This window comes from Scardinius erythrophthalmus, assembly GCF_964197995.2.
Source record: "Scardinius erythrophthalmus genome assembly, chromosome: 17".
NCBI lineage: Eukaryota > Metazoa > Chordata > Actinopteri > Cypriniformes > Leuciscidae > Scardinius > Scardinius erythrophthalmus.
In genome coordinates this window covers 25,280,310-25,305,158 of record NC_138237.1, presented here as the reverse complement: position 1 = coordinate 25,305,158, position 24,849 = coordinate 25,280,310, and the positions used below count along the sequence as shown (strand labels likewise).

General features: G+C 42.2%; 2 protein-coding genes across 2 annotated transcripts; one reads left to right on the top strand and one right to left on the bottom strand.

The window, feature by feature from the left end:
* Positions 1-163: 163 nt before the first annotated feature.
* serpinf1 (serpin peptidase inhibitor, clade F (alpha-2 antiplasmin, pigment epithelium derived factor), member 1) lies at positions 164-9,953 on the top strand. Its single transcript, XM_081391372.1, has 8 exons — positions 164-257; positions 3,257-3,320; positions 3,399-3,588; positions 3,699-3,854; positions 4,410-4,613; positions 4,934-5,073; positions 8,085-8,295; positions 8,397-9,953. The coding sequence occupies exons 2-8, from the start codon at positions 3,258-3,260 to the stop codon at positions 8,660-8,662; spliced, it is 1,230 nt and encodes a 409-aa protein (XP_081247498.1). The 5' UTR covers positions 164-257; position 3,257; the 3' UTR covers positions 8,663-9,953.
* Positions 9,954-11,761: 1,808 nt separating this feature from the next.
* LOC308706101 (zinc finger BED domain-containing protein 4-like) lies at positions 11,762-16,891 on the bottom strand (the record flags this gene model as incomplete). The annotated part of the gene is made up of 3 exons (XM_081391484.1): positions 11,762-11,901; positions 14,965-15,344; positions 15,597-16,891. The coding sequence occupies 3 exons, from the start codon at positions 16,889-16,891 to the stop codon at positions 11,762-11,764; spliced, it is 1,815 nt and encodes a 604-aa protein (XP_081247610.1).
* Positions 16,892-24,849: the final 7,958 nt, after the last annotated feature.

Here is a 24,849-nt window from a genome sequence, read left to right as displayed (position 1 = left end):
AACTGATTTTTTTTTTCGTTGTCACACATGTTGTCAACGATCAGTACGAATCCGAACAAATCTTTTGGTGAACGGAACAGATTCGAGACTCGAGTCAACCTTGCTCAACTGAGACTCGCTTCAGACCACATTCTAGCGTCAGCAAAGGGCGGGATTCTTCACTGAAACAAACACTGCTGATGATCTGCTCGAGCACAGTTGGCGAAGACAGCTGTGAGCTGAGAATCTGCACGAGACAACAGTGAAGTAGAAAAAAGGTCAGACCATTTTAAAAATCAATATGTACGTGTTGTAATCTTAGAAACAGTTATTTCATATAAATTGTAAAATATATTATTATTATTATTATTATTTATTTATTTATTTATTTGTAGCGGCAGAGTTCTCTTCTTTAATAGGACTGTTCTGGTTGTTAATTCAGCATATTGTATTATACTACAAAACATCTCTTTTTTAATCTGCTTTTGGGGATAGGAATCTTCTGTAAGAAAGAGTGTAAAAACTGCTATAGCCTTTAATTTCCATATCTTTCCTCCTTAAGTATTTTTTACTGCATGCAAAGTTTCACAAATATGTCTTTTTCAGATTGTAGGTGTGAAATGTGAAGCTCAGTGGATATGGAGTAAGGCTCAGCTCTTTTACTGCGTGGCAGATGCAGTGAGGGAGCCATTTAGATGAATGTGAAAATATGAGTGTTTGGATTTTTTTTTTCTTCTTTTTTCTATTGATGAACAAGAACTCAGCAAGAACGTTTAATGGCAACCAGATGTGCTGAAGGAACGTGGGAAAGTTTTAGGCCTTGTTGGAAACTGCTGCAGGAACAATTCTTGAACCTGTTCCTAAAAGTTATTATTATTATCAGTGGCGGATTTAGCAAATCGGGGGCCCAAGGCGAAGGTAGGCTATGGGCCCCTACCCATCCAATCTTTAAAAGAGAACGAAAAAAATATGTACCGACTGAATGGTGGATAGGGAGGTAAAGCTAATCTACGGGTAGGTGAAGATTAGAGAGGAGAAAAAACGTCCCCTTTAAACCCTGCATAGGCTACACTTCTTTACTCCTAAACAGAAACATGTTACAATGTTTACATGGTACAATTTCTGGTAAGCTATGTTTTTTTTTTTTTTTTTTTTTTTGCTTGGCAAATTTCACCATTTCGATTCAATTCTTGTGATTTGATTCAATATTGACTCATTTGGATAAATATTAGGTAACGTTTCACAAGACAGGCGTTACTTTTTATAAAAAAAAAAACCCAAAAAACTATCAGCTGGTATAATTTAAGGTTAAAATAAGTAATAGGCCTATAGTACACATATTTAGCCAAATACTCTCTATAGCTCTTTTTTTCTAGCCAATTAAATGGCTTTCCTGAGGTAAATGTTATGTGACGATTGTTCTCCAGCTGTTTTACCTCTTTCCGCGGTTGAAAAACACTTATTGATCGATATTATGAATAAGGAATATACATTTCGGTAAGTTATACGGTATCTTTCAACATTGTTAATTCATGTTTATTTACTATTAGGTAGTTTTTAGAATTAGATCAGTTCACGTGCCGCTATAGGAATCTGTCACATCACATTAAAACGGCAAAACGGTATTATTTGAATTTCGTAATAGAATTGACAGAATCTGAGAGCTGAGATTTTTTTAAATATCATGATTCATAAACTGCTCAGTTTTGTCTGTCGATCTTCTTTGCTTCACGATTTTTCTGTGCGTTGGACGTTGTTGTTCCTGATCTGTATCCCCCACAGTAGCCGTAAAAAAGTTTGTCATCTTTGGCAGCGTTCCCAAATACTTATCAGCATCTTTTCACTTTTTTTCTTTTATTTGAGCCGCTTGGGTAACTTCGAAACTTTAAATTTTCGCGTTTAGACTCGTCTTGCTCTGGGGATCAATTGCTCTATTTCCCAGTTCTCCTGTTACTGCGTGTTGTTTATCTTTAGCGCCGCGCACTTTTTCTGACTTTTTGCTTTCCTCCCGCTTCCTCCTTTTTTCAGCACCGCTTGGGTAGCTAGCTTCGCTTCATTTTTACTCTGTCTACTATGTACACTCTGTCTGTTAATCACTTCTTTTTCTCCGTCAGTTTTTTTGGCACAGCCTTGTCACTTTCACAGATGTGCAGTAAAAGTGAGATAATGGAATAGTCCAATGTAGTGAGGCGGGGGGGCCCCCTCCTGTCTGCGACACTAATGATTGATGCCATTTTTCGCAAATGGAGTTTTAGAAATATATAATTTGAAAAAAAAAAAAAAAAACTTAAGCATAAGTTAATAGGGCATTTTGGGGGCCCCTAGGTAGCTCGGGGCCCAAGGCAATTGCCGACCTTTGCCTAATGGTAAAGTCCGCCCCTGATTATTATTATTATTATTATATATATTTTTTTTGTAGCGGCAGAGTTCTCTTCTTTAATAGGACTCTTCTGGTTGTTTGTTAATTCAGCATATTTTATTATAAACAAAACATCTCGTTTGCTTTTGGGGATAGGAATCTTCTGTAAAAAAGAGTGTAAAAACTGCTATAGCCTATAATTTCTATATCTTTCCTCCTAAAGTTTCCCCCCCCCTCCTAATGATAATTATTTATTTCTTTTTTACTGCATGCAAAGTTTCACAGATATGTCTTTTTCAGATTGTAGGTGTGGAATGTGAAGCTCAGCCCAGTGGATATGGAGTAACGCTCAGCTCTTTTACTTGCGTGGCAGATGCAGTGAGGGAGCCATTTAGATGAATGTGAAAATATTAGTGTTTTTTTTCCATTGATGGACACGAACTCAGCAAGAAAGTTTAATGGCAACCAGATGTGCTGAAGGAACGTGGGAAAGTTTTAGGCCTTGTTGGAAACTGCAGCAGGAACAATTCTTGAACCTGTTCCTAAAGTTAAAAGTTTTATGCAAAGGATGGGGTGTTAACTTATATTTTCCTTTTTTTTGTAAATGTTTGTGGATCATATATCATAAATCATATAGATCATAAAAAATGAATTTAGACCAAACAGTTTTAGGAATAAAGAAATATTATGTTGAATGGATCTATATAGTATTAAGTAGATGATATTTATTATTATTCGGTCATTCTGTTTGATAACACAAATCAGTTTATCTATAAAAATATATATAAAGAGGTTGGTGTCAAGAGTTTTTTTTTTTTTTTTTCAGATGATAAGCAACACGATCTGCAGGTTTTTCATCTGTCACAAAACATGGAGTTGCCATCACTGATTCACAGCTTCTATCTTTGTATTTATCAGGATGAAGAAGGTAGTCCTGCTGTTTGGTTTATGGAGTCTTCTCTCCCTCTCACATGCTCAGTTGGTAAGTACTTCATGAGTCCTCAGATGCTTTTTCTTCTTATGTCATTCCACTGTCTGTAACTGTCCAATCCTGCTACAGACAGACAGAGCGGAGCCTGAAGGTGAGGAAGAGGTGGTTGACCTTTTTACCACACCACGCACCAAGCTGGCTGCTGCAACCTCTGATTTTGGCTACAACCTGTTCCGTCAGCTGGCAGCACGTGACCCCAAGGCCAGCGTCTTCCTGTCCCCCATGAGTATCTCTGCAGCATTCACGCAGCTTTCAATGGGTGAGGCTCTGCTCCACTATGGAAAGTTATGCTTTTCTTGCTGCAGGGCCAATCACCCAATTTTTAAGGCCGGAGTTCAGCAATCTTAAATTTGGTATTATCTGTCATAGGGGCATCTGAACGGGCAGAGAAACAGATTTACAGGGCTCTCCGCTATCACACCCTGCAAGACAGTCAGCTCCATGACACACTGAGAGACCTTCTCTCCTCACTCAGGGCATCTGCCAAGGGCTTCAAGTCAGCAGAACGGATCCTTTTGGCTAGAAGTGGGTGTTTGTCAGTTTGAAATGGGTGTATTTCCGTGTGTTCAAGAGTACGACAGCATTTTAGTGCCATGTAAAAAAAAAAAAAAAAAGAAGATTACGAGAATAAAGTCATAATATTTTGAGAACAAAGTTAAAATTACACAAATAAAGTAATATGGGAATAATATTGTAGCGATACAAGATTAAAGTCATGATATTTTGCAAATTAAGTCATAGCATTGTGAGATTGAAGTTGTAATATTTTGAGTCATAGAAATACAAGAATTGTATTCATGTAAGTCTTAGCAATATGAAATTAAAGTTGTAATATTTTGAGAATAAAGAAAAAATCATAAAAAGTCAAACCAGTGTTAGATTCAAGTCAAAATTACGAGAACAAAGTTAAGTATTTAATTTATTTATTAGGGACTTTATTCTCATAATTTTAACTCTATTCTAAAAAAAATACGACTTTACTCTTGTAATCTTATTTTTTTAATGTGACCCTAAAGTGCTGTTGTACAAGTGATAGAGAGAAGAGCTGTACATGTGTTCTTTCATCCCTGTGTGTTTCAGATCTCCGTCTCAGGCTGGAATACCTCAACAGTGTAGAGAAGCAATATGGGGTCCGGCCTCAAACTCTTGGCGGTGGAGCGCGGGACCTCAAGACTGTTAATGATTGGTTTAAACAGCAGACTGGTGGAAAAGTGGAACAAGTTGTTCCTTCCCCTCTTTCTCGTAAAACAGCTTTGCTGCCTGTGGGAGCAGCCTCCTTCAAAGGTAAATGGACTCTTGATTCTTTCTCCTGCTATTTTATATGTCTCATAGAGTATGTACTTTAACAGAGACAGTATATAGGGAAAGGAGATGGACCACTCATAGCAAAATGAATGTGAGCATGAAAATGCGCAATGCATATTAACTTGGCCAACCTGAAAAAAATGTACTTTTTTAATTGAGAGCTATTGGTTTATTGTGACATTGCTGTGACATTTAAAATGTTATTGAAAATGAATCTTCATTTTCCTCAAGTGTTTGAGATTTATGTCTTTCTCCCAGCAGTGTTATGAGTCCTTTTTATTGACTCTTTTTTTTTTCAGGTAAATGGATAACTAGGTTCAGCAAAGCTAATAAGATGGAGAACTTCCAAAGAGATGGAGAAGCGCCAACTCTCATTCCCATGATGGAGCAGGAGAATTACCCAGTGAAGATGGGTATTGACCCTGACCTTGGCTGCACGGTATCAGTACCTGTTGTATTATACATGTACTATTTGTCAGTTATCAATTATTATTGGTGCTCTATTATTAATTTTGGATTTTATTATTACCAATGTTAATTTATTTATTTATTTTTTGCTGCCTAATATTTTTGTGAAAAACATGATATATTTTTTTTCTTGGATGAATAGAGTAGTTTTTTTTTTATATAAATCTTTTGTAACATTATAAATGTGTTTACTGTTACTATGATCATTTATTGTGCCCTTACTGAATAAAAGTATTTTTTTTCTACAAAAAATCTTAACCTAAACTTTTAAATGGTAATATATCATGGTTTCCGCAAAAATATTAAGTAGTTCTACCCCCCCCCTCTCTCTTTCTATCTCTCTCTCTCTCTATATATATATAGTGTGTATGTATGTATGTGTAATGTATAATAATAACGAATATGTAATATATAATACATATTGAAAGGTAGATGTAGACCAGTACCAATACAGTAAGGTTTCCATACATTCCATACAACTGCACACAGACATCACACAATTGTTTTGTGAACATGCCACATTTGAACATGTGGAAATATGAAAATGATTGTACTGCTGCTAGGGTTGAAGGCAGTATTTCTGGTGGATAACAAGTTAAAAATTGGACTGTTCCTCACAATAAGCTATTGTATGACTTCAGAAGACTTGGAACACAGAGCACAAATAATAGTAACTTTGATAATATCTATTTATAAAGTTCTGTCATGAAACTCTAGATGGCGCAGGCTGATGGGTCCTTAACTCAATCTGCTTGCAATCACATCATTCTCTATAGGGCACAGCTGATTGGTTCCTGCTGTATCAGTAGCCAATGGGCTTGCTGCTCTACCTTCAAATACTGGTCAGCATTTTCTGTAGCAGTTGCAGCGTGCTTTCAGAAATCCTCTGAATTTCATCATCTAAGATAAGTGAACGGTCTTTCTTATGGTATATCGCCATGCATATTGCGTGGTCTGCTTTATTAATTCCTTATGAAGTAACCATACTCAAGGTGTAAAATCATCTATCATTTTAACAGTCCCGTTTTAATGCTTAGAGTGAATTTCTTAGCAAATAAGCAGCCGTCAAAGCATTGCTGGCATGTGAACTTGTAAAGTGAAATACAGCAGCAGCATGTATAGCAAGTTCAAATAGCAATGTTAGCAAATATGTAAGCTACTGGGGTCAGGGGCATAGTGAGGGCCCAAAAATGTATTTTGCCTATGTTACAATATGAGGTAAATCTGTCCCTAATCATTAGTAATGCCCTCATGTTCATTCATTCATTGATCTAATGGCATATTCATTATTGCTAATAATGCCATAATCTAATCTGCAGAATGGAGTGTTTATAGCACTAATATGAATGGTTGTCACAAGCGGTTGCCAGTAATGTGAGGAAAGAATCTGGGTGCAGCAGTAAACAGTCCTTTTATTCAAACAAATCACTAGAAACAAAATACTTTTCTAATAAACAGGATCAGAACAACCGGTTAAAATCCAACGTAAACTGACAATCAACTGAAAGAAACACAGAGTTTAAATACCTAAGCAAACTAATCATAAAACGAGACACACCTGAATCAAACAATGAGAAACCAAGGTAACTGAACAGTACATGAAATTGATTGAAAACAAATACACAGAACTGAAATGCACAACCACTTTTGGTGGTAGATCTTCTGGGGGGAGGACTGAATCATCACCTTTGTCATCTCCTTTGTCATCTCCTTTGTTACCTGGGGATTTTCAATGACATACACTTGGCTTGTATTGTTCAGTATTCATTGTCACCTGCTCAATTGAGGGGTAATTTATGTATGCTGTTTTGTACAGCAGCAGCGTGTCTTGTATGTATGTATTGGCAGAAGCAAGTCCCGTCAGCAGCAGCGATTTAAAAAAAGAAGAAAAAAAAAAAAAAACGAAAACACCCCCCCGCCTGCATCTGCTATATAACTCCTTTTGTGTTCCATTGATTAAAGTCATGCAACATATATGAGAGCACATAATGTCAGAATTGGAAATGGAGTTTCTATTTTTTATGGAATACGGCAGTATTTAAAATATTATGACGATTATCCCTGTACATTACTTTTCAGAATGCCCTTGTAATCTTTTATTTTAGTAACTTTCCCTCCCTCTTGCAACTACCTCTCTTCTCTTGACTTGTTTGCTGGCAAAAGGGTGGGACAACATGTCACTCACAGGAGATCTCAGCAATAGCAATACTCTATTTTTTTCTTGTTCGAGAAGTCAACTAACTAGCTAACCCAATCAGAAATATACACATCCCAGGCCCCTCCCCCCCAAAAAAGTCACTGTTTGGATTTAAATAGGCAAATGCTTAAGAGTCTATGATTGGATCATTATTGGAGTGATTATCATGTTTCTAGCATGTTATGTGTGGGAACAGTTCTTCTAACCCTAATTGATGGAGTACGTAGCTTTTCTTTTCTTAAACAAGCATGTAGCAAGACACATCATGGCCATATTCCAGATATATGAATATATCCAGTAATAATGATCCTGTTAAGTGTTTGCCTATTTTAAATCCAAAAAGTGACTTTTTTGGGGGGGGCAAGTAAGTGTGTCACAATAGGGAAGAAAAGACTATCAAAACTTCTGTTTCATGCCAACTGTGAAGGTGCACGTTTTTGTCAAGTCATCATGAAAAAAAAAGAAGGTCATCATGGAATTACACTGACACCCAGTGGTGTGGAGGCAGCACCATGCAAACGTTATCAGTTACCAATGCAACTGTAGAAATGTGCAGACAATTTTTCTCATTTTGAATTATATATTGGCTATGTAAGTAGGTGTTGCCTTTTTCATTATAAACAGCAGTAAATACTCTTAATGAGTTAAATTGGCTGATACCTTTGCCTTTTTGTAAGCCTAACGAAGGTCAGTTGACCTAAACATAGTAATGAAGCAAGTTTGAGTAGTACTGTATGTGGGATCTATACTTTTTTATTTATTTGCTATGTGCTCATCTCATACAGATAGCCCAGGTTCCTATGGAGGATGGAGTGAGCATGTATTTCTTCTTGCCTGATGAGGTGACTCAGAATCTGACTCTAATAGAGGAAGCACTTACAGCTGAATTTGTCCAGGACCTCTCCAATACCCTCCACGCAGTGCAGGTGCTGCTTACTCTTCCTGTTATCAAACTCAGCTACAGGACAGACCTGCTGCCTTCCCTCTCTGACCTGGGTGAGAGACAACCACCATTCCACTGTTTTTGCTAGCTAATCAGTTTGTTTTCTTATAAAATTGTTACTGTAAATAGTTACTAATCATTTTCCTTTTTTCAGGTCTGTCTGAATGGTTGGCAGAGACAGACCTTATCAAAATCACCAGTCAGCCAGTCAAGTTAAATGGCGTCCAACATAAGGTTGTCATGGAGACGGCTCCAGAGGGTGCAGAGTATGCCAGCACCACCCCCACTGCCAAAGGCCAATCGCTGGCTCTAGCGTATCGCGTGGACCGGCCTTTCCTCTTTCTAGTCAGGGATGAGCCATCAGGGGCACTTCTTTTCATTGGGAAAGTGCTGAACCCAAGTGACTTGAAAAGGGTATGAGAAAGACATACACGTACATTCATAAAAACAAACAAATGAGAGACCAGTGACTTTATATGAGCTAATTTTAGCCCAAATCTATTAACAAGAAATAAATATTTTACATATCTTCACTTACATGGGCATTTGGAGCAAAAACCATCAATACAAACTCAAAACATTAGGGGCTTTCGCACCGGCTAGTTCTAGAAACTTAGTTCTAGGAACTAGTCAAAAGGGTGGTTCCCAGAGAACTAATGGTTCTCTGCTCGACTGAGCCTGAGCTAACAGTGCTCGCACTCTCAGTCTTTTTAGTTTACTATTTGTCTAACAGTCCTGTCTAATACATCATTGGATAGAACGGGTATACAAATAAAGTAGACAGTATATGAAACGGTATTAGCGTATACCGTGTGGTTGATGTCCAGTGTTGCTAGCTGAGCAGAAATACAATATCATGTTTGGCTTGGTCTCCTCAAAGCTGCGTTGGATTTTCTCCTTAGCGTAAAGGTTAAGAGTTCCATCTATCACTGTTTTCCATGTTCGTGGAGTTAGTTTTTGGAGTAAATACATAGGCTATAATCTGTGTGTTTACACTGCTTTTTAAAAAAAATAGCGTGTGCTGGTGTTTCGCGTGCGTTCGGCCAGTGTACATTAACATCACTGGTAGTTTTAGACCCTAAGTTACCACTCTAAAGTAGGAGCTAAATTTGTTCTTCCAAAAGAAGTTCCTAGAACTAAAATCGTTCCTAGTTCCTGCGGTGCGAACGTGACAAAATCTGGGTACTTCCGCCAATAGTTCTAGGAACTATGAAAGGTTTCTCCGGTGCGAAAACCCTTATTATGTGTATAAAATTTACAGTCAAGCTATAGTTATGATGTTATGGTCCATTTGTGCTTTTCATTAAGGATATTTTATCGATAGACTCAGATGTTCTGAATCTTAGTCATGCAATCTAAATTTGTTTTGACACATAAGGACTGACACTCATAAATCTGACAAACTTTTCACACGTTAGCAAAAAATCCCTCGGGTATTAACAGCTGCTATGTTGTTATGACATTGAGTATGCATCTTAAAAGCATGTTGTAATGGCAATCATCTTTTGTATAACATTTTATTTGAGTGTTCGATACATTATGACTTATGATTTTAATTATCAGTCCCTCAGCAATATTTAAATTAACCTCAAATTAAGTTTTTGACATTCCTATATGTACATTTACTACCAGCAAGATTATTCTCAATGTGTATAGTATGTTGGCTAAAATAAAGTAAATAATAATAATAAAAAAAAACACTTGCAATCAGTATCTTCTTGTCTCTTGAATTTTGTTTATTCAAATGCTTGAACAAGTGAAATAGATAGATAGATAGATAGATAGATAGATAGATAGATAGGTAGATAGGTAGATAGATAGATAGATAGATAGATAGATAGATAGATAGATAGATAGATAGATAGATAGATAGATAGATAGATAGATAGATAGATAGATAGATAGATAGATAGATAGATAGATAGATAGATAGATAGATAGATAGATAGATAGATAGATAGAAAAACTGCAAACACTGTTTCTTTGTAACTATTTGGTTTGAATTTAAATAATCCAGCTCTAAGTTCAGGTTTTTTGTTCATGTGAGCATTCAAACCACTGAAGGCAAGGCCAATGAACTTCAGTGCAGCTGCTGACTGTCACTCCCTGTATTTTCAATGGAGCCACTGTTGGCATGACAACCTTAATACAGATAATCTTCTTCTGGCTTCACGCTAAAAAGATGTTGAACTGTGATTTGAATTGGAAAGACTGAAAGAGGAACTTACTGATTTGCAGCCACCACAATTTTTTAAAAGGTTTTCTTAAGGGTTCAACCTTGCATGTCAGCTTCATTTTGAAGACTTAAAAGTTAATTGAAAGACAGTTCAGTAAATAATGACATACAGTATCGATTTCAACAACAGTTGTTAACATTAGGAAACTACATCAGGTAACATGCTAACAATAAAAAAAAATACTTCTAATGCATTTATTAATCATAGTTAATGTTAATTTCCATATTTTATTAACACATTCAGAGGCTGTTTACACAACACCATTTTCAACTAAAAACGTAAAACTTTTGGAAAGAGTTTTGTTCTGAAAAGGCACATTTTTAACAATGGGATTCAAAGTTCAAGTTTTTGAAAACGATATCGTCTCCATGTAAACTACAAAAACCTGAATTGGTGAAAACGATGACGTCATGCGCATACCAACTACTCGCCAACTACTGGCCTGGTAGTGTAATACAACGTTTTTAATCGTTTTCACGGATTTGTTTGAACGAGGATTAGTTTGACAACGTTGTTGTCTGTCCACAAAAAAAACGCAAAGTAAAAACATTTCTGTTTTGAGAATATCACTGTCTTGTAAATGTACCCTCAGTCTTAGTTTTCATTGTCACCTTTTGTCACCTTGAGTTCTAGTCATTTATTAGTTGTCATGGTTTATTACTATGCTAATTCGTTCTCACCTGTTCTCTCTTCTGTTAATCATCATCCTCCTGTGTATTGAAGTTTCTTCAGTTCATTGTCTTGTGTTTATATTACATTGTATATAAAGTATTCTTGTTCGCTGTGTATTAAATATATTGTTCATTCTGCATGATGCATCATCCTTTGGATTTTACTACATGCCACCCTGTGACAGTGTTGGTCATTAGTTAATATATGTTAATTCATTAACTCAGGGGTTCTCAACCTTTTGCAAGCTGGGCCCCCCCAAAGCTGGTTCATTGCAGTTCCAGACTTCTAATGTGAGCTTGCAGGCATTATTATTATTATTATTATTATTATGAGTAGTAGTAGGCCTATCATAGGCTATTGCTATATAATTATATGAGGTTATACGCTTTATTGTTATTATTATTATTATTATTATTATTATTATTATTATTATTATTATTATTATTATTATTATTATTATCAGTAGGCCTATTATCATTACTAGGCTAATTGCTATAATTGGGAATTGGCACCAGACCGCTGATATGAATTTATGCTTTATTATTGTTATTATTACTAGGCCTAATATTAGGCATCTGCATTTTTTACAGAAGCTTGCAGGTAGGCAATGTTAATGTGAGACCTGAGCCTGCTTTGCCTTGCAAAGATCCTCAATTCTTGGCGCAATGTCTGATAAACATAGCCTCAAATCATCCTCGATTTGTGCACGATTGCGGTATTTCGTTTTGAGTGCAGTCATTTTTGAGAATCCTGCCTCACACAGAGCACATTAACATTATCTTGTGGCACGAATGTACCAATACAAATAAATAAAACATCTCCAGTTAACTAGCAGAGCATTCATTTAGTTTGTTTGTTAAATAAGATGTGTTCACTAGTTCACACTTACAAATAAGTCAGATAGAATAAATGCGTATTTGGCGTGCTGTCCGAGGAGAGGGCTCCGGGCTCGGTATTCGGCCCGAACCCAGAGTACTCCCCCCGTATTCCTGGCTGTGAAAGAACAAGCCAAGAGTGAGGAGTTGGGGTGGTGGAGGGATGCTGAAAACTGTCAAGGAAGTTAGGTGAGTTGACAGAGTGAATATATATACACATGCTTCCTCTCATGCTGATAGGGTAGACATGGTAATTGTTTGATGAGTTGATTGATTAATTATTTGAACGTGCTCCTCCCGAACTTTGTTTATAAAACATCATATCTAGAGCTGAAATGTGTTGTTTTTGAAATCAAGTGATCAAAGTGCTCGTTGCCGCTGCAATCAGTGGCGCACATATTGTGTTCTCTTGTGGCTCACGCTGTCTTCACTCGGACGCACGCTTTAATCCGTTGTGGAGACTCTAATTGTTCCGGTGAAGTTACAAAACAAACTGCACACAAACGTTCCCTTTCGTCCTGGGAACTCCAACATGTCGTCGGGGGAGTTCCCCTGACGAATTGGGATCACGCTAGGGAGACCAATTGCCTTCGAGTGAATTAAAGGAGACATATCATGCTTTTAAATCGTTCCTTTTTACATATAAATCATACATTTGTAGTCTATATAAAGCGGAACTGCAATGCTTGGGTCTGAATTCCTCATTATTATAGCTCCACAGGCCCCTTTTCTACCACTTTTCTGATGTGCGTCTGAGAGCAACTCGTTTTGGTGCGGTCTCTTTAAATGCAATTGAGACACTTCATACCCCGCCCCCTCTCCAGGATGCATAGGTGACACTCGGTTCAACTCCACCCCGTTCGTCCATTTTTGTAGTTTGATGGCAGAGATACGATTATCTAGCGGCACAGAAACGTTTTATTCACACGTTATTAACAAAATGTCAACAACGGAAGACTTGTCCAGCCAGCCTTACATGTTCGAGTCGGAGCCGGAGCCGGAGCGAGATGAAAATGAAGACGACGAACCTGCAGAACAACGTCTTCATATGGATGTATCGCAATGGTGTGTTTACACATGAAACTTTGGTATTTCGACCTTTTACCACCGTGTCGATTTATTTTGATTAATATGTGCGAGGGAGAGAGAGCAAGAGAGCGTCTAGTTTGGAGACGGAGAAGTTTTGTTTACACTTTCGCCTGGCTCCGAAGAGAGAGAGTGCGCGCGCGCGCGCGACTGGGGTCTCTCTCTGCTCGTTCTTTCAGCGCCCTGTCCTATTTTTTACAGTCTATGGCCCTGTCACAAGCGCGGCAGTTCATCTACATTAGACGGTGTAATGAAGCGTGAGGGTTACTACATCCAACAACCGAACATTTTAACTTACCCTCTCGTAACTTCTGCCTCCTTTAGCTTGGACTACAAAATTGCAGCGAGAAATAAAAATGGCGGATTGCTCGAAGTGGTGGGCCGGAAGTCAATGTCCTTATTTGGCAGTTCCGCTGCAAATACTGTGACGTATTAGTTCAAAAAACGTCATAGAGAACAGAAAAATCGGAACAGGTTGAAAAATATGACCATAACAGAATATAAAGATATCAACGAAGCACCTAAAGAGAATAATTTCAACTTTTCTGTACTTCTAAACACTTCAAATATACAACAAAATGAATTTAAGGGCTAAAAAAGTTAATTTAGCATGATATGTCCCCTTTAAAACGAGCCAATGAAAATCGGCATGCGAGATGTGCATTCCGCGCGGGTATAAAAGGCGGAGGAAACGCATACACAATGCTTTTAGCTTCGGAGCCGACCGATTGTGTCCTCTCTGAGTGTATGAGCTTTAAGATTGTATCTTTCTTACGCTCTACGAGTCTGCTGTTTCGGGAGGGGATCTCTCTGTGTTGGTGAGATGGTGTTTCAGCGACTGTGCGGGTTCCTGTCTGCAGGCTGCGTCTACACGCTGTTAATTCAAAAGCTGTTTTCACAGCTGGTAAACGGTTGAGTGTGCACAGCGGGCTTGCAGTTTCCCCGCTGTGTTGCCGCGTTGGGTCCCTGTGTGCTTCAGCACAATAAAGAGAGTACTTTCTTCCTGAAAGAGCAACACGAGTGAAGATCGCGTCCTTTTCAGGATGACGTTTGACTCGTGTGTTTCTGGATGCGATCGTTTCCTGTCCTCATTTGACGGCCACATTCATTGTTTCACATGCCTAATCAGTGTGTGAGACTACGTTCGTGGGTGGTTCATGTTCTCTCAGGAGTGCATGACCACGTCGGCACGTTGTTCGTCTCCCCTTTTTAAAGGCTCGAGCTGCTCAGCGTGTCGTGTGCCGCCGAGTGCCGGTTGAAGGCGCGGGTTGTCACGGCAACTAGGGATGCACCGATACCACTTTTTTGGAAAACGAGTACGAGTACGAGTACTTGCATTTCAGTACTCGCCGATACCGAGTACTTAATAAAAAAAACATGATTTAAATTTACAGGTAACAGCTTTAGTCATATAATTTAACAAAAAAACAAGGGACTAGTTTGGAATTAAGAACATTTATTTAAAATGAAAAGCATGTTGTATGCAACATATTACAGAATAAATAATTATAAAAAAAAATGTAAACAGTGACAGTGCAACTCAAGTATTTTTTTCAGTTTGTTGTAAACTCTGCCGCTTTGGACGACACAAGGGGCATTAATAAACATCTTTGCTATTTAGTGCACAATATTTGAATAAACTAACAACATCCACCAACATAGAACTGTGGCAGTCAGTGCAACTGAGGTAGGTATTAACATCAAGTCTAAGACGACTCACTTAATGGAGCCTATTTAGAAAAAGTGAGTGGCAGGTTTTTTTTTAAGAAAATTAGCTTTTCTGCATTATCAGCAGTCAGCCTGTTTCTGTTTTCATCTATAATGTGTGAAACTGAGCTAAAAAGCCTTTCACTTTCCACACTGCTACATGGGGCTGAGAGGTATTTATGGGCCATTTTAGCCAAAGTGGGGAACCTGATTTTGTTGACACCCCAGTACTTCAGAGGACTGTCTTCACGAGGGCTTGGGGCCTCTCCGAGGTATGTGTCGAGCTCAATGGCAGCACCTGCTGCCAGCGGCTGTGCTGCCTGGGGCTGCTCCTTAGCGATTTCTTCAAATACAGTGTCCAGACTGCTGCTAGTGCTGGCCTGGGCCTTGAGGAACAGTTTAGCAGGAGGTTCTGCAGCTTCTGCCCGACTCCCCTCTGCCTCAGCTCTGGACATCATCTGCAGCTCCTGCTTCAGGTGCAGCTTGGCCTCCGGAGCATTGTTGGAGAAGAAGCGATCTTTATACCTGAACAAAATTCATGAATGTATTAATATGTGGAAAAATAGGACAGATTTTAGTTTCCCCTAAACCACTGTCACAAATGCCAGCCATTTGGCTTTCTGGTAGTAATAAGGGAAATATATTTCATATTATATATATTGCATACATTTGTATTTGTTTTAGTTACAAAAATATAATATAATATTTCAGATGGAAATTAATCTTACATTTAGTACTGTAGTTTATCATTGAATACCTATAGCACACAGACTTTACCTTGGGTCAAGTATGGTGGAGATGAAGTACAGTGGGTTGGTCTCGACGTCACTGAAGCGCTTCTTGACAGCTGCCAGTAAGGTTGCTTTCATTGTCTTGACGCCGTGGTCCTCGTCTGTTTCTCTGTTTAGAAGTCTCACTAGCACAGTCACAGCTGGGATGACATCAGAGGCTAGTGCGTCGTAGCTGCTCACTTTTTTAGTTAGTTCCTCAAAGGGGGCAAGGATGGCAACAGTCTTCTCCATAAGAGCCCATTGGTGAGCGGTGAGATAGTCAGGGAGTTCATGCTCGGACACATACACCCCCAGCACTCGCTTTTGCTCAATGAGGGACTGGAGCATGTGATACGTGCTGTTCCAGCGCGTCTGTACGTCCTGCTGCAGTCTCTTTATTGGCTGGTTGAGCTGTCCCTGAATGTCCTCGAGGCGGGAGTAGGCTAAGGCGGAATGTTTAAAATGCCCAATTATTTTCCGCCCCACTGCTATAGCATCTGCTATGCTCCTCTGTGCTAATAAGCCCTCGTGAACAGCCAGTTGGAGCGTGTGCGCGACACACGGCAGACTTGGGAGCCCTGCGTCATTCATGGCTTTAATCATGTTTTTGGCATTATCTCGAAGCACAACATGTACTGATGTTTTAGGTATACCCCATGTCTGGAGCATTTCCTCAAACACATGCGCTATAGCCTGGCTGGTGTGCGAGCCGCGGAATTGTTTCGCATGTAATATGGCTCGTTGCGGCATGAAACTCTCGTCAATCCACTGGGAGGTTAGGCTAATTAGCGACACGGGGCTAACACTGCTTGTCCAAATATCCGTGGTGAAACTAAACGTAGAGGAGGCTTGCAGTAGGCTGTGGATATGTTTTTTCACGGAGTCGTGTAGTTTAGGCAGCTCCGTGTCAGTCATGTAGCGGCGGCTTGGGACATCATATCTGGGCTCCAGAACATGGAGGAGACGCAGGAATCCCACATTTTCTACCTCCGAGAGTGGCTGGTCACTCAATGCAATGTACTCGATAATTGCCTGTGTTATTTTCACAGCACGTGGATTGTCTCTGGACATTTTCTCTTGTCTTGAAAGAGTTTGCTGCAGCGTGGGTTGTGTTGATTTAGAAGCGTGGGTAAACTCTTTGTACTCGTTGTCATGTTGGGATTTTAGGTGCTTGATTAAATTACTTGTGTTAAATGCGCTACCTTTTGAGCCTCCTCTGGACAATTTCGCTGAGCACAATTTGCAGTCCGCCTTTGTTTTGTCGTCTTCATTCACTTTGAAATAGTTCCACACGGCTGACATGTTTCGTCTCGCCTCGCCTTCTCCCCGCTCTGAGCTGCGGGGGCGTGCCTGGAGGCGGGCACTCGGCGCCTGTGATTAACCCCTTACACGCCGCTCAAACATAGACATTTCTCAGACCGTGGTATCGGTCCCCAGTATCGAGGGACTTTTAACGAGTACGAGTACTTTAGAAAATGTGGTATCGAGGCCGATACCAGATACCGGTATCGGTATCGGTGCATCCCTAACGGCAACCCAGCGCGCGTCATTCGGCGCTCAAGATGCGCGGTCAAGATCAAGACTCGCGTGCCTCTATGAGGTGAGTCCCTTTGCTTATTTCCCGATCTAGTTTCTACTAGGGCTACTTTGGCGAATAACATTGGTGATCTGAGGGTTACAGTGAGCACGAACCACTCACTCCTCTAGCGCATCGCAAACATGCTGAGACTGTGTTTGTGGGTGGTTTGTGTTGTCTGAGAGCATGACCACGTCGGCGCGTTGTTCGCCTTGCCTGAAGGCTTGAGCGCCCAGCGTGCCATGTGTCATCGAGGTGATGGCCACGTTCACTGTCTTGCATGCCTGGTTGATGGCCACGATCACTGTTTCACATGCCTAATCAGCGTGTTGAGACTGCGTTCGTGGGTGGTTCATGTTCTTTCATGAGTGCATGACCACGTCGGCACGTTGTTTGTCTTCTCTTTCTCGTAAGGACTTGAGCTGCTCAGCGTGCCGTGTGCTGTCGAGGCTTTCGGATGGGATTCTGGTCCTTCTCATGAGGGACCAAGCATTTCATTCGGGGCTCCAGGGGAGGACAGATGTTGATCACTACATCGGAGAAAGGGCTGTTATACTCTGAAAATGATGCTGAGTTCCTACTATAATGGTATGTTCTCAAGCTGAAGATTCAGACTTGACAGCCACACTTTCCAGGGCTATTCTAAAGTGCCTGTATGGGTGTGAAAAAATTTGGCAGTATGGAAGTATTTTGGTGCCAATATGGCAAGCCAAACATGCCTAAATCTGCAGAAGTTTTTCCTCTCTCACTATCCCTGCACATTCAGTGCACGTGGGTAGTTCTGACTCGGGGTGGAGCTGCGCTTAGTGACTGACCGTGATTAGTCACAACACTGGCCCTCGGTCAGACGATGTCCACACTGGTGGTCCAAAAGCGCCTCAAACCAGCCCGCTCGGAGTTCGTTTCCCCCCAGCAAAAGGAAGGGAAATGACCCTGAGAGGAGCGACCCAGCGTATGTGATGATCTGCTCTTCTGGAGTGCGTGTCATCACCACTCCTTCCCCCGGGGGAGGGCCCGGCGGAGAATTTTGTTTCTGTTCCGCTGCTGGTCATCCAGTCATCCCATCCAGTCTTGCGGATAGCAGTGACGCAGCCTCGGCTGCGTTGCTCCGGTCTGCAGCTGGGCCCGAAGGCGCAGAGACCAGGACACGAGGAGTCAGGGCCTCGTTCCTTGTCTCTCCCCCTCCCTTCGCCACTGGGCAGCCCGCAGCAGAATGCCCACGGGCCTTCTCTGCTGTCTGTCCCCCGGTGGAAGCAGGTTGGTGTCAAGTTAAAACGCCCAGTCCCCACTCTCGGTCGCTACAACTCCACCAGAGCCGGGTCCCTGTCTTCCACCTCGCTGCCCCTCCGCGGGTACACCGGTGGATCGGGTTGGCTCGTTGGGACGGTCTCTAGAAGCCTGGCTAGCGCTTCCGGGTCTGTCCCGATGGCTTATCCACGCCATCCGGTTCGGCTATGCAATTCAGTTTGCACGCCACCCCCCCCACAAGTTCAGAGGCATCCACTTCACCTGTGTGCGGTCAGTGGATGCCCCTGTCTTGCAGAAAGAGATCTGCGTCCTGCTGGCGAAGGACGCGGTCGAGCCGGTCCTGCCGAGATGAGGTCCGGGTTTTACAGTCCCTACTTCATTGTACCCAACAAAGGCGGTGGGTTACGGCCAATCCTGGACCTGCGAGTTTAGATTCGGGCCCTGCACAAACTCCCGTTCAAAATGCTCACGCAGAAGCGCATTTTCGAATGCATCCGTCCCCAGGATTGGTTTGCAGCGATCGACCTTAAGGACGCGTACTTTCACGTCTCGACTCTTCCTCGACACAGACCATTTCTACGGTTTGCGTTCGAGGGTCGAGCGTATCAGTACAAGGTCCTACCCTTCGGACTGGCCCTGTCGCCCCGCGTCTTCACGAAAGTCGCGGAGGCGGCCATTCCCATGAGAGAACAAGGCGTTTGCATTCTCAACTATCTCGACGACTGGCTCTTTCTAGCTCACTCGCGAGATGTGTTGTGCGATCACAGGGACATGGGGCTTCGGCATCTCAGCCGGTTGGGGCTTCAGGTCAACTGGGACAAGAGCAAACTCTGCCCCGTGCAGAGGATCTCTTATCTCGGTATGGAACTGGACTCGGTCACCCAGACTGCGCGCCTCACGGAGGAACGCGTCCAGTCAGTGCTCACCTGCCTCAGGTCATTTCGAGGCAGGACAGCGGTCCCACTGAAACAATTTCAGAGGCTCCTGGGGCATATGGCAGCCGCAGTAACGGCGCTCGGCTTGTTACATATGAAACCGCTTCAGCGCTGGCTTCATGATCGAGTCCCAATGTGGGCGTGGCAGAGTGGCACGTTCCGGGTTAAAGTGACCCTGCACTGTCACCAAACCTTCTTCCCGTGGGCGGATCCTGCGTTTCTTCGGGCTGGAGTGCCCTTAGTCCAGGTTTCCAGTCATGCTGTGGTTTTCACAGATGCCTCTGCCATGGGTTGGGGGGCCACGTACAAAGGGCATGCAGTCTCGGGTCTGTGGACGGGGCCCCAGCTGCATTGGCACATCAACTGCCTAGAGTTGCAAGCAGTACGCTTAGCCTTGTGTCGCCTCAAGGGGCTTCTCAAACACAAGCACGTACTGGTCCATACGGACAGCACTGCGACCATTGCGTACATCAACCGACAAGGTGGTCTACGCTCCCGTCGTATGTCGCGACTCGCCTCCCACCTCCTCCTATGGAGTCAGAAGTATCTGAGGTCACTTCGTGCCGTTCATGTTCCAGGCGAGCTTAATCGTGTGGCCGACGAGCTTTCACGGCTGCCTCCCCTGCCAGGAGAATGGCCACTCCATCCCCAGGTGGTCCAGCTGAATTGGCGAATTTTCGGAGCTGCACAGGTAGACCTGTTTGCCTCTCCGGACACAACCCATTGCCAGTGGTATTACTCCCTGACCGAAGGAACTCTCGGCACGGGTGCCCTGGCGCACAGCTGGCCCCGAGATTTACGCAAATATGCGTTTCCCCCAGTGAGCCTTCTTGCACAGACTCTGTGCAAGGTCAGGGAGGACGAGGAGCAGGTCCTTTTGGTGGCCCCGTATTGGCCAACCCGGACTTGGTTCCCAGAACTCATGATCCTCGCGACATCCCCTCCTTGGCCGATTCCTCTGAGGAAGGACCTCCTTTCTCAGAGATGGGGCACTCTATGGCACCCGCGTCCAGACCTCTGGAAACTCCATGTCTGGTCCCTCGACGGGACGCGGAGGTTCTAGATGGCCTGCCCCTCTACGAGGCGCCTCTACGCTCTGAAGTGGAACCTGTTCGTCGACTGGTGTTCTTCCCACGGGGAGAACCCACAAACTTGCCCGATCAGAGTTGTGCTTCCTTCCTGCAAGATGGGTTGGAGCGAAGGCTGTCTCCCTCCACCCTCAAAGTGTATGTTGCCACAATAGCCGCACATCACGATGTAGTTGAAGGTAAGTCCGTGGGAAGCACAACCTGGTCATCAGATTCCTCAAGGGTGCTAGGAGGCAAAATCCACCTCGTGATTTGTACCCTGTACCCTCTTGAGACTTAACTTTAGTGCTTAGAGCACTCCAAAGTCCTCCTTTTGAGCCTTTGCCGACAGTAGAGCTTAATTTTCTGTCCATTAAGACAGCGCTCCTGTTAGCATTGGCTTCCTTCAAGAGGGTAGGGGATCTGCAGGCATTTCGGTCGACGAATCGTGCCTAGAGTTCGGGCCTGGCCTTTCTCATGTTATATTGAGACCCCGGCTCGGATATGTGCCCAAGGTTCCCACCACTCCCTTCGCGGACCAGGTAGTGAACCTGCAAGCGCTGCCCCAGGAGGAGGCAGACCCAGCGCTAGCTTTTCTCTGTCCTGTCCGCGTCCTGCGGGTTTATATTGACAGAACGCAAAGCTTCAGGACCTCAGATCAGCTCTTTGTTTGTTACGGAGGCCAGCAGAAGGGGAAGGCTGTCTCCAAGCAGAGGTTAGCCCACTGGCTAGTGGATGCTATCACCAGGGCTTATGAGTCACAGGGTGAGCCTTGTCCTCCCAGGTTGCGCGCTCACTCTACTAGAGGTGTTGCCGCTTCCTGGGCTGTGGCTCAAGGCGCCTTACTGACAGACATCTGTAGAGCTGCGGGCTGGGCGACACCGAACACGTTCGTTAGATTCTATAGCCTACGTGCAGGGTTGGGGAGTAACGGAATACATGTAACGGCGTTATGTAATCAGGATACAAAAATCCAATAACTGTAATCCGTTACAGTTACGTCAAAAAACGTTGTAATCAGATTATAGTTACATTTTGAAAAAAGGGGGAATACTTTCAGGATTACAATGGTTTCATTTGAAACTAAATAAATAAGTATTTTGGCATAATAACACTATATTAAGCGCTGCTTGATTATACAGTAGTTCCTGGTTCTGTTGCCAGTAATGACTCACGTGTGCCACGCGCTGGTGCATGTGCAAATAACAGCTTTCTACAATCTCCTCAGACGCAGATTGAATCACTGCTGCTAGTAGAAACGATGCTGCCTGCGGGTAAAATCGCTTTTAATTCATGGAAATTCTTTTTTTTTTGTAGAAATTAGGAGAGTAGCTTTTTTAGTACCCAAAATGTCCTTTCTTAATCTTTTCTCACGTAACGTGATGTTCGCTGTCTAGGTAACGTAGTGGAACTCCCACTGCCAACACCCCAAGTTCAGTCAGGCAAATTAAGAAAGATCACGGCTTTAGTCAACATGTAGGCCTATTTTAAAATAAACTGTTTTACACAACTAAATGTTGTGTTTTTATTTTTTTGTTAAAAATTTGTTAAAAATAAAACAAAATAATCTGTAATACCATTCATCAGCCACTAGATGTCTGTATAGCCCTTTACATAAATATATATATTCAGGCCTGTGTGTATATTTTGCAAATATTGTACACTGGACCAAATTTTTAATAAATAAAAGTTTTTTTTATTTATTTTTGTATATTATTTCTTCTTGCTTGACTTTATTTATATACGTGACCTTGAAGTAATTCAAAAGTTTTTTAGGAAGTAATTTGTAACTGTAACGGAATACATTTTTAAAGTAACCCTCCCAAGCCTGCCTACGTGTGGAACCTGTTTCCTCCCGAGTATTCGCTACAGCCAGTAATTAGAGGGAATAGGTGTGTCGGCTTGCAACGCCATTCCGTGAGCAGATACGTGCGTCTTTTTGCTCTGTTGGTTACCCAGCAAACGGCTAACCCCTCCGGTGCCAGGTGTTGCTGACCGCCGGCACCAGGTCTGCTACCTTCAGTAAGGAGTAGACTGGGTGCCTTTTCCAGTGGTCCCTGCAGCGACCCATGATTGCCACGTGCAGTTCAGCCGTGTCTTCCCCTTGACAGACTCATTCTGTCGTCCCTGTTGAGTACGCTCCTCACTCCTCCGGATTGGGACTACCTTCAAGGACTGCCATATGTTTCACTACCCTACGTGGTTAGTACATGTGTGTATTTGTGGGCCTTCCTCTAGGCGGCCTCAGCTTCCGCAGCGTCCCCCCCTCCTTATTATTTTCTTTGGAGTCGGGCACGCTTTCCCAGTGTTATCCAATATCCACCTGACGACACGTTGGAGTTCCCAGGATTAAAGGAAAGTCTCGGTTACGTATGTAACCCTCGTTCCCTTAGTACAGGGAACGGAGACGTGTCGTCCCTTCGCCATGTTGCTGTACCTTCGCGGAGGACTGGACACTGTTCGGCTCCTCAGCGAAAAGCATTGTGTATACGTTGCTTCTGCCTTTTATACCCGCGCTGGTAGGCGGGCTGTGGAATGCAAATCTCGCATGCCATTTTTCATTGGCTCGTTTTAATTCACTCGAAAGCAGTTGGTCTCCCTAGCGTGATCCCAATTCGTCAGGGGAACTCCCCCGATGACACGTCTCCGTTCCCTGTACTCAGGGAACGAGGGTTACATAAGTAACCGAGACGTTTCCCTGCCTGATATAGGGACATCCCGCGTGACGTCACGCCATTTGAAGCAGCCATCTTGACGGAATAGAAAATGCTAAACAGCCGGTGATACTCATAGACAGTATATAAACTACAGTGATACTACAGCTCGTCGCGAAATATTCCTATCATGCCCGAGCGATGCTGTGCAGTTGGATGCGATCAGATACGTGATCATACAAAAGGAATATCTTAATACCGTATCCCAAAAGAAACAAAACGGAGAAACAAGTGGTTGGCGGCAATAAACAGGCAAAACGCTGATGGTGGTGTTTGGCTTCCAACTATTTGTGATATAAGGTACAAGAAGTAAAATGTAAACAAATTATAAAAGTGCATGTAAAATATACAATAAAGTTTAGATGAAATTATACAAGGTTACTTGACTTTTTACGTCTATTTAGTTTTTGTAACATGTCCATGACAACCGATTTTTGTATGCTTTTAATGAAGCTCCGGTGTAGTGTGATGTGAAGTGAATAAGGTAGCTGTAAATGTCACCGAACTCAATGTCAGGAAGTTTTTCTACACATTAAATGCCTGTAAAAAGAACTTGTGGTGCTTCATATGGATCTATGATTCCTAATTCCTTTATCTTCCTCTATACTCGTGTATATATCTTTTTGTGATGCTAATAAGTGCGATGACATGACGTGAAGAGTTAGCTGACAGCCGCTGCGCTAGTAATAGTGGTGGGGGAAAAATCGATTCTGTTCAGTATCGAGATATTTTGCGCACACAATTATATCAATACTGTAGCGCAAAGTATTGCAATATTTAAAAAATATTGCGATATCTTCATTTTTTTTTTTTTTTTCATCCTGTAGCCTACTTGCGCCCCTCCCGGGAGAGTGTCCGCGCCCCACCGGTTGAGAAACCACTGCATTAACTAATGTTAGTGTAGCTAACCTTAATGTAAAGTGTTACCGAAATTTCTGTAGGGTGCATTTCAAACACTGATCATTAATATCATCTAATGTTTCTGGGGGGAAACAAGACAAGAAGAAAATGTCTTAAAGGAGGTACAGCTGTCTTAAATGGATGTAAAATGCCTTACATTCTTCCCTGCTTTAGAGCAAAACCTGGAGGATCTTTCCCCAGAACTCTCTGGACAGTCTTTTACAGGCTTGTGGAATGGTGGGAACAATGAGTTCATTCATCAAAGATATATTTAACTGAACTGCCCTAACTTGTAATATACAAGCAAAGCTCAACATCCACTTTATCTAGTTTGGAACAAACTCTTGGTCCTTTTCCCTTTCTACCTATTCCTACAAGTCATTCTGTATTTTCCTTGATCTTATAAATGCATATTTGGTCTCACAGTCTACTGCACAGTGTCCATTCATGCATGATTTTGAGTTAAAAAACACATGCAGCCTGTGCATCAGAGCACACATTTGCACGATTGTAGATCCTCTAGAGTAATGACATTGAAACACATGTACTGAGATGAATTCTAAGAGTTTCTGAGAAGAAACCTGCCTGAATGCATTTTAACAGACTTTATAACAGTGGTTCCAAAACCTGGTCCTCAAGAACATAAGAGAATGGGCCAGGGCTTGCTGTTTAGCCTGTATTACATTTCTTTAGAGCCATGTCCGTAATGCCTTTTACAACCAATGGATGGCGCCATAAGCAAGGTGATCATAAAACTTTCAGACAAAACCAATAAGTTATAAATTAAATTAATTAAATAGCTGTTTTAGTCTATATATAA

Coding starts and splice junctions, on each gene's coding strand:
- serpinf1 (XM_081391372.1), top strand. CDS start 3,258: ATGAAGAAGGTAGTCCTGCTGTTTGGTTTATGGAGTCTTCTCTCCCTC. Junction 3,321..3,398: donor CCCTCTCACATGCTCAGTTG/GTAAGTACTTCA, acceptor ATCCTGCTACAG/ACAGACAGAGCGGAGCCTGA. Junction 4,614..4,933: donor GGGAGCAGCCTCCTTCAAAG/GTAAATGGACTC, acceptor TTTTTTTTTCAG/GTAAATGGATAACTAGGTTC.